The following is a 10,098-nucleotide window of genomic DNA, read 5'->3' as shown; positions in this document are numbered from 1 at the left end:
TTATAGGCTGTGTGTTGCCCATCGTTGCACTGTCTGGTGTGTTCCCTGCAAATAACAATCAATGGCACATCAGTACCATCATTGCAGCCCAGTCTGCTAGTCTTCTTCTTGCAGGGAATTTAGTGGTGTTTGACACAAATAAAAAAGCTTTGGGGGAAAAAAGAGCTTTGAAAAAAGTAATTCCCCCTGTGCAGTGTCAGCTGGAAGAGTTTGTTTCACCATCTTGCTGATTCTGCCAGGTTACTCCTAACCTGGATTCTGCTACACGTATAGATCAAGCAATGGGAAATATTAAAGTCCCACATCAAAGATGGAAGTACAGAATGGGGGAAAGAACCAGCTTGGCAACAGGACACATGAAAAGGTTCCAAGTGTCTTTGTAGATCACAAGCTGACACGAGCCAGCAGTGTGATGCAGCTCTTTATAGAACTAATGCACTCGCTGAGGCTGCATTAACAGGACAGAACAGAGGTCAGAAGTAAGAATTCCACTCTATTCTGTTCCATCATGCCCCATGTTTTGAGAAGAATACTGGCAAACTGGAGTATGACCAGAAGAGAACTTGGAAAAGTTATTTTTTTGGGGTGACAACTTCCAGCATCTACCAGCCACATTTCCAAGCTATGTGGTGCCAGAGAAGATGGTGAAGGATGTGAAAACCAAAGCTTGTGAGTAATGTCTTGAAGATATGGGTATGTTAAGGCTGGAGAAAAGAACATCAAAGGTCTGGGAACATGATAACTGTCTTTTAAATATCTGAAAGGCTGTCATGTACATGATGAAGCAGGTTTTTCCTTCTTTTCTGTTGTTCAAGATGTCAAGACTACAGCCACAGGTCTGGAAACAGAGGGAAGCAGATTTGGGATGAACACTGGGAGGAACCTCCTAATGACAGGAGGTATTCAACAGTGGAACCAATGGCTTAAGGTGGTGTTGAGTTCACCACCATGGAACATATTTAAGCAGAAGTTGAGTGATTCCTCTTCTGTAATCTGTAAAGCCTTCTTCACACATGTCAGTCACTTATCTAATCCGACTGAATGACAGAAATCAGAATTCCTGTGTTGCCTAGCGTGGAAACAAGCCCTGGCAAATTAAACATGAGAGTTGCCAACTTTATTACTTGCCCCCAGCTTCTCTGCCTTTTACTGCTTCTTGAAGCACTAATATACATCAACATCTTCCTTGGGTGATTTCTGTGGCTGGAGATGATAAAGACAAAAACATCCTGGACCTGGTCTTGTTCTGCTCATCTGGCACCTCTCTGGTAAGGTGTTTGGCTTGTGGGATTTAAATATATATATATATATATATATATATATATATATTCAGTATCCTTTGGCTTGTGAGTTCTGAATGTAGAAATATCAGTTGGGCAGACACCACCACTGCTCTTATTTTCTCCATCCACTTGAGGACAAAAAAATAACTAATTCTCAGCTAAGCAAAGAATGCTCTCCATTCCATGATTGCACAGGGACAGAAGGAAATGGCATGTGGACAAGGTGAACTGCTCTTGCTGAGTGAGGTCATACCCTTCAAATATGTATTTGTTATTTTTATTTTGTGTCGGGTGGGAAGCAGCAAGCTGTCCATCTCCAGATATTTGACCTTGATTTTTCCATGCTAGTTCATTTCCCCATCCTCCCCCTATCCCACAAAGAACAAAGTCGCCTTTTGTGTATCCCTTCAGAGTGTTGCCTGGATTTTCCTCTCTGACACAGACCGTACTACAAAGAGCCAAGAAAAGGGGCCAGAAAAGGCAGCTCAGGAGAATCAAACAGGGGAGGGGATTTTTTTTAAAAGCAGGTTTTATGAGGATCCTGGGCCTGAAAAAGGGAAGAAGCACATGGTAAGAGGTTTATCATCTTACTGAAAAAGTGAATGAATGTATGAGGTATGTAAGGAATGATAACTGAAGCTCTTCTTCCCTACCTTGGATGAATTCCCTGTTTCCCAATTTCTCTCACTTCACTGACCCTCCATCCTATTCCCGAGATCTTTTCCCCTACTTTATCCCAAGTGAGGGCTTCCTTCCTAGGAACTTTAGAGCCAATTGATACACCAGTTGACATCGTTTTCTTCCTCTTAGTTCCCTGCTCACAGAAGGCCATGGCCAGAAAGGTCACACGTTCCATAGAGTACGGTGGAATAACCCTTCCTGCCCTTGTGCACAGTGAAGACAGCATTCGATACGCCCACCAGAGCTTCCGGGTTCGAGACAGTGATGTCTTCAACCTCACATACCCCAAATCTGGTAAGCTAGTTGGGCATATCCCCCTATCCCATTCTCTATGGAGTTTGAAAATTGGCAAAAATGTAAATGTACACTTAACAAAGCCTCTGATTATTTTTGCAAAGTCCTTTTATGCCCACCCAGTCCCCTTTTCTTTCTTGGTCTCTGTCAAGATGGGCCTTTTTTTTAGCAGGGGAAAGCAGATTAGCTCGCCTTGTCTGCACATTAACAAGCATAATCTTTAAATCTGGCAATGTAAATGCAAATCTTAAGAAAAGTAGAGGCTGGAAAAAGAAAAAGAAACCCTTGGTTGTATTTTAGAAGCTTTCAAGTAGTCACCAGAAGATGCCAAATATTTTTGTTTACTTACCTGACCTGCTATGGCAAGGCTTACCTGACCTGGTAGTTTCATTTCACTTGTCCATATGGTTAGTTTTGAATCAGGCATCTGCTGAATCAGGTTGAACTGGTTTTTATTTTTGTGCTATCGGAACCTATGCCTTTTCTTTCCATGTCATTCCCATTCTCATACCAAATTTTCTGATAAAAGAGTAATGCCCAGGGACACATCTATTTCATTAACTGAGGCATACCTGTATTAAATATCTTTTATTGATCTCTAGAGGAAGGGTATAGAACCTCTTTCAACCTGAGAGCTGAAATCAGTTTCAGAGAAGCCAGTGATGAGTAGGGCTAAGGGAAAAAGGATGGGCACCAAAATTCCAGTATATGTGTGGCTGGACTGGGATGGAGATTCCTCACCCTTGTTCTGGGAAATACAATTTGGCTACTTTTTCATTTTAACAAGGGTGTGAAAGACAGAAATTCAAGTGGTGTAAATTCTAGAGAAGCTGCAAAAAGCATTACCTGTTGAACTTGACTATGCATCTCACTATTAGGGCAAGAGCGGGGCAAAATGTGCAGAGTAAACTCCCTTTTAATCTAGGCAGGCCTTTGGCTCTCAATTCATGTGGCAGAAGGGGCTTGTAATGGGGTGTGCCCAGCTTTTGTCTTTCTTATAATGCTTTAAATGTGATTTAAAGTTGCGCTTTTGCTTAAATGTGCATTTGTTTTGATTTTTAGTTTTTCTCTCTCTCGTACTAATCAGTTTTACCTGTACTTTGTTTAAAATTTCTTGTGAGTTGCCTTGGGTCCTATGCTGAGAGAAAGTTGGAATAATTTTTTAACTTTTTTTAAAATTTAAATAAAATTTAAATAAATAAATTTTCACACACACCACTGCAGTGTTCCAGGTAATGAAAATCAGCCATTTTCATTAGGATGAAGATGTTGAAAGTGTAAAATTATGTCACATTCTGGTGGAAGTTTGTATGATTACTTTTCATATGATTTTTTTAATGGGGTAGGCCTGGAGACTTGGGGACGGCTGGAGGTCTTGGGGTCTAAAAAAGGAAGCATTGGGGCCCACAGCTTCCCTACTACAATGATATAGCCAGAGGTGCCCTGTCTTGAGATGGGATGTGACTTGCATGCATGTTCTCAGCTTTCCAAAATCCTGCTTGAAGATCCAGGGTGGTCACTCTCTACATGTTATGGACTTCAACTCCCATGATCCTTCCACCATCATTGGCTATGCTTGTTAGGGTTAATGGGAGCTGCAGTCTAACAGCATACAGAGGTTGGTCATAGTTCCTCATCATTATTGTGCCCTTTATGGCACCTTGCAGATTCTGGGAGAAGGTTTTACTCATGTCCCTCTCTTTTAGGAACAACCTGGATGCAAGAAATCCTCACCCTGATCCACAGTGATGGGGACCCTACACTGTCCCGGTCAATACCTTCCTGGGAGCGTGTTCCTTGGCTTGAACAGAACACAGCAGCTAAATACCTGGAGGACCGGCCCTGCCCCCGTCTTATAAGCTCTCATTTGCCACCATCCATCTTTCCAGAATCTTTCTTCACCTCACAGGCCAAGGTGATTCTGTGACTTGCATGGGTGATGGTGGTAAAAAGGGTTTTAGCACCGCTGTTACTGTTAAGAAAGCTATCAGTGCACAGAGCAGAGCATAAATGTACAAATCAGCCTTTCCCTCCTGACCTCAAGAACATGAAGCTTGGGAAGCGGAATCATTTGTGTCTCTCTGGCAATGCTTGGCGCATTCCTAAGAAAGTTTGCCTCATAGCATGAGAAGAACCGTGGGCACAGAATTTCTCCATCCAGAGCTTGGAAGAGTTTCTCCTTAGGGCCATGATTCCCAGAATTCCCCAGAATTCTCCTTTGCACACTATGTACAAAGGCTATGCTGCCCAGTGCCATAGTATTTTCGATTTCTATATATGGTTGTGAAAGGTGGACAGCAAAGAAAGATGATAGGAAGAGAAACAATTAGTCTGAAATATAGCACAGGAAAAGAGTTCTGTAGATAACGTAGACTGCTAAAAAGATCAATAAATGGGTCGAAGAGCAAATCGAGCCTGAACTCTCTCTAGAATCTAAAATGACTAAACTGAGACTATCATACTTTGGACATATAATGTGACGACATCTCTCAGTTAAAAGCTGATAAAGCTTTGTAAGAGGGTAGGCAGTAGGAAAAGAGGAAGACCTCATTACAAGTGCATAGACTGAATCAAGGAGGACATGGCCCTGAATTTGTTAAGACCTAAGCAGGGCTATTAATAACTATGGCCCTGTACCGAGGGGCTCTTTCTGGCATCCCCATGATGTGCTAGGGTTGCCTCGGGGTGGCACGTGCACACACCCCGCAACCCTAGCACATGATGAGGGTGTCGCAGCTGCTCAGCAACACCCACACGGTGCGCACAGCTATGATGTCGCATCTGTGCAGCTTTCAAACAGCGCTGCGCAGCTGCGATGAAATCGGGACGTCTTTGTAGGTTTGCAGTGGTACTTTTTAATGCTCCTTTGTTGCTGTGCAGCAGCGTCACACAGTTTGGTTGCTGCGGTGCTGCTGAGGAGCAAAGAGAGGCGCCTCCCCGGCACCTCTTTCTGGCAGTCTGTACCCTGCCAGTGTATCTTGAACATCTCTCAGTCATATTCTCCATATATCAAAGCCAACATGAGGCCAATTAATAACAGCACCCGACCTGGAGATTTTGGTTTCTGTAGCTGCCAAAATGCACCTTCCCAAATTCTGATCTATTACCTGTCAAACTTCTCTTCTAGGCCATTTACACCATCCGTGACCCAAGAGATGTCTGTGTATCACTCTATTATTATGCCAAGATGTCATCGTTTCTGGACTACAAGGAGGATTTCGGAGAATTCCTAGAGATGTTTTCTGCAGGAAGAAGTATGTGGGTAGAGGCCTGAAACTGAGAGTCAAGAATTCTCTAAAAACAGGAGGAGGGTTTTCTATTGTTTCATACAGGAGGTGGCAAACATTTGGCCCTTCTAATATATCAGACTTCATTTCCCAGAAGCCCCAGCCAGGACAGCCAAGGATAAAGTATTATGGGAGTGTAGTCTAAAACATTTGGAGGGGGTGGCAACAATTCCCTATCTCTGGTTTGGCAGATAGTGCCAATAATTGTCAATGGGCTGTGATAGTTCCACCCCTTTAATCCAACATGGCATCCTACCTCCTCCACATATCCATTCTCCTATCCACGCTATTCATATTTCTTTTCTTTCACTTGTTTAACAAATCATTGATGCTATAATTCAAGTGAAACTTGCCCATGCTCTTAATTTCCTAGGAAGCCGTGCTGCTGACCTAAAGGAAGTGAAAAACACAATTGATAAATAGGATTGATCCTCTCTCATTGCTTGTGGGTCAGATATGCCTGACCTGGAACCAATCAAATTATGGTAGCAGATCAAGCATAGCATCAGTTCTTTGTGCTAAATATTTGTGCTCTTTTGATGTTAAACCTGCTCCAACAATCTGCTGTGAGCTGCTAGCAGTTAAAAATAGATTCAGTTAGATTATATTTCAGCACCTTTCAGTCTCTCTCTTTCATTCTTTTAGTTGAAATTTGGTTCCTGGTGTACATGGTTAAAGCACAATCGTCTGCATGTTTACTTGACAGTACATTTCACTGAGGTCAATGGGGCTTACTCCCAAGGAAGTATGATTGTAGCCTTAACATAATTTTATTTAATCTTAAATAAGTCCTTTTAAAAACAAAAACGGTATGTGTCCCACTTTTCATCTGTTTATTTCAGTTCTCTTTGGCACTTGGTTTGATCATGTCAAGAGCTGGTTGGCTTACAAAGAACGGACAAACTTTCTCCTTCTAACCTATGATGAATTACTGAAGGTGAATAATTTAAAAATGACAGGTTTTTTTTGTCTTCTTTTCAATCTCTGCTACCCCAACTCAGACCTACATGCCCTTCTATTCTATTATCAAGCAAAGGCAATCCAAATCTGATCCGTGGTATGTATCCTATCTTTTCAGGACCTACAGGGCAGTGTTTGTCGCATCTGTCAATTCCTAGGCAAGGACTTAGACGCATCTGCTGTTGATTCTGTTGTGAAAAACGCTTCCTTTGAATCAATGAAGGGCAACAAGATGGTGAATTACAGCCTTGTTCCTAATGATGTGATGAACCAAAGTATTAGCCCCTTTCTCAGAAAAGGTAATGCTGAAAACAGGGGAAATACTTTGGGGAATATTTGCAGTTCAGTGATCTTCTAAAACATGGCTGGGCAACTTCTGGGCCATGGGACTCTGTCCACATATGGCTGTTTCCTTCCATGATACAATATTGTTAGGTGGTTTCCTAACTTTTGCGTAGTTTCTTTCCTTCTATTCTAAAAGGCCTCTCCTAAGGTTTAGGTACTCTCTTGAGGCTGTATGGTAAAATATGCTGGTATTTTTTGGCCCCAACCATTTACTTTAGCCCTCCCCACCCTTCAGTGTAGCCTCCCTGGATTACTCTGATATTAAAATTTCCCAAATGTTATTTGGAGCACAAGTGTGTGTGTTTAAAAATATTGCAGCCTTGGAAACTGTTCAAACAAGATTTCTGAGAACTATTCTCAGCCTCCCAGGTTGTGTGCCAAATGTTTTTCTTAGGTTGTAAAAGGGCATAATTTCTATTGAATCGCAAATATGGATATATAAGTTAGATTTTTGGCTGAAAGGTCTAGCCCCCTTGACTCTCAGTGATATATTCCAGTCAAGATGGAAAACAATAGTTGAGGAAAAAGTGCAATCCCTGGGTTTCTCACAAGCTGTTATTCTTGCCATAGGTTATGCAAAAGCCAAAGGGAATATTCGCCAGCATATTTGGGACTTTGAGTTACAAAATCATATAAATGTAGCTTCCTTAAATTCAACTTTTAAAGATAGTGGGAGAGGTTTTGTCCTAGCAGCATATCTGAACAATTGAACAAATCCAAAGTATAGGAAAGCCTTTCCTCTGGCCAAATTTAATGTACTTCCATCGGCTTTACTCAAAGGAAGATACAATAACAAACCACTTTGTGAATGCCTATGCTCTTGCGGGTCTGGGGAGGCAGAAACAGTGGGGCAAGTCTTATTGTATTGTACCTTTTACCGTCATCTTCAGCGTTGTTTTATAGCCCCAGTTTTACAAAAAATACCAGGTAAATCTGACACATTTTATATTGATTACCTCTTGGCTGACCAGCGGTCAGAGATTACAGCCAAGGTGGCAAGTTTTTTGCGTTAGTGCAATAGTTTGCCGGCGCAGGATGGTGTCTTAATCTTAATTTTAATGATTTTATTATTTGAATGGTTTTCTATTATGCAGTTTTTAGAATTTATCTAGGTTTTGAATTATTGATAAAATTTGATGTATAATATTATCCCTCCCAGTATATGACAACCCTTGTTTGAGGTATTTCCTTGCTGTTGTCTTTGTATTGGTGACTGACCGTAATAAATACATTTAAAGATATTAAAATTACCCCACTGGGTGCCACTTAGTCAAGATACAAAGTGTTGGTTGTTACCTTTTAAACTCTACTTGGTTTGGGTCCAGATTAGCTATGGTACTTCCTTCTCCCATATAGTCCGCCCCAAACATTCAGGTCCTTTGGAGGACATTTAGTTCAGTTAGTCAAACAAGGCTGATAACTGTTACCTAGCGGACATTTTATTTGTGTGGTCTTTTAACTGGTGTTTCCTATGGGTAAGAAATAGTAATAATAGTATACTACTACTATTACCACCACCACTACCAATAATAATTGTAAAGACAACAGCAACAACAATGATCCAAAATAGAGACGTTCCCTTGAGATAGAAGAAGTTTCCCAATCTTACTCTAAAACATGGTTGGGCAAAATGCAAGTGACAGGTGGCTCCCACAACAGCCTTTGTGGTCTATAGCCCACACTGCAGCAAAATTAAATTAATTTTTTTTAAAAAATCAACAGAGACACTTTTCAGCATCTGTTTTCTGGATGTGGTGCTTCCTGTGGCAAGGGTCAGAGACAAAGAATTAGCGCCTGACTTGCAAGTTGTTCATCCCTGTCTGAAAATGTACGTAAAACATGGTGTCTTTTCTTCACTCTCACACTTTCTTCACACTCTGCAGGGATTTCTGGGGACTGGAGAAATCATTTCACCTCAGAGCAAACTGCTGCATTCCAGTGCTTATACCAGGAAAAGATGAAAGATGTGGAGATCAAATTTCCCTGGGATGAACTCCAAAGAAAAATCTACTGGGAATCTTAATATTTTGGAGAGGGAAGTGTTTGTGCTTAAGGTTCTGTTTTACATCACACACCAGTTTTTGCTTGGAGGACCATATGACTTCAACCCAATAGTCCCTGATCCTTTCTCCAACAATGTTGGAATCCCAGATATCAATACAGGTTCATTGAGGACCACTAGTAGAAGCTCTGAACTCACAAGCCACACAACCACTTTGTACAATTAGCAGAATGATTTGGGAAGACTTTATATCAGGATCTGGTAATGATGCTGCTGATGTTCTGTGTTTACATGTTGCCTTGCCACACTCACAAAACTGTCTGCCTGCATGCAGAAAATTCAAATTTCCAACCCTGTCAGGGAGAAAGCATTGGTTTAGTTGTCCCCTTTACATCCTAGTTTTCTTCATGCAAGGAGCTCACCACAGAATGCATGGAAGGTAATAATGTTTTCTGTCTCTTCTTTTGTGGATGTAAAAAAAAATGTCTCCATTGGCAACTGGTTTTAAAATCTTTCCTCCCAAACAAATAAATAAAATAGAAATAGCTCTCCTGGCTGTCCAGCAGATGGTGCAATTGTTTTAGATGTAACAAAGGGCAACACAGACTTGAACTATTGTACTAAAATAATGGAAAATTATTTTAAAACTAGTTTTAATTGTCATGGCTTCCCCCAAAGATGCAGGGGATGCATCCTCAATAAAACTGAATATTTTGTGTTGGCTCTAAATTTAATTTCAATATCCTTAAGTATGATTTAATATGGGAACAAGTAGACTTATTTGTTTCAGACTACAAGTTCAAAACATTAGTCCAAAAATGTAACATTTGCAAACTCTGTCTGCATTTGGAAGGAACTTGCTATCTGGGAATATCCTTGGAAATCAAATCTTTTCCCTCATAGTCACAGACCTCTGTGCATGTGTGTGAGAGAGAAAGAACTGTAACCATTAAAACAGTTTGCCTTTTAATAATTTAGACTTGCCCTAATCGTGCAAACACATCAATGCCAATTCATAAGTATCTCCCAAGGACCTCAGTGGGATGTACTCCCTGGGAAGCTTGCACAAATATTCAGCAGAACTGAGTCAGATGAAACTGTACTTGTTGGAAATAATTTTAGGACTATCTTCCCTTTATTCTCTTATTAGTCCAGTAGTTCAACCAACCTCAAATTAGATTAAAAATGACTTCCAGCTAAAGAATGTATGTGGGTCTATCTTTCCCAAGAAACTCTAGGCGCCAAT

General features: G+C 41.0%; 1 protein-coding gene across 1 annotated transcript; it reads left to right on the top strand.

The window, feature by feature from the left end:
• The first annotated feature begins 2,098 nt into the window (after window positions 1-2,098).
• On the top strand, window positions 2,099-9,960 carry LOC149303726 (sulfotransferase 2B1-like). Its single transcript, XM_089480240.1, has 6 exons — window positions 2,099-2,258; window positions 3,965-4,173; window positions 5,386-5,512; window positions 6,388-6,482; window positions 6,624-6,804; window positions 8,734-9,960. The coding sequence occupies exons 1-6, from the start codon at window positions 2,114-2,116 to the stop codon at window positions 8,871-8,873; spliced, it is 897 nt and encodes a 298-aa protein (XP_089336366.1). The 5' UTR covers window positions 2,099-2,113; the 3' UTR covers window positions 8,874-9,960.
• Window positions 9,961-10,098: the final 138 nt, after the last annotated feature.

The sequence above is a fragment of the Sceloporus occidentalis genome, unplaced genomic scaffold (assembly GCF_023333645.1).
Source record: "Sceloporus occidentalis isolate IW3139 unplaced genomic scaffold, rSceOcc1.0.p SCAF_14, whole genome shotgun sequence".
In the NCBI taxonomy this organism is placed as follows: domain Eukaryota; kingdom Metazoa; phylum Chordata; class Lepidosauria; order Squamata; family Phrynosomatidae; genus Sceloporus; species Sceloporus occidentalis.
This window is presented reverse-complemented; position numbering and strand designations above follow the sequence as displayed.

Coding starts and splice junctions, on each gene's coding strand:
- LOC149303726 (XM_089480240.1), top strand. CDS start 2,114: ATGGCCAGAAAGGTCACACGTTCCATAGAGTACGGTGGAATAACCCTT. Junction 5,513..6,387: donor GATGTTTTCTGCAGGAAGAA/GTATGTGGGTAG, acceptor TGTTTATTTCAG/TTCTCTTTGGCACTTGGTTT. Junction 6,483..6,623: donor CCTATGATGAATTACTGAAG/GTGAATAATTTA, acceptor CTATCTTTTCAG/GACCTACAGGGCAGTGTTTG.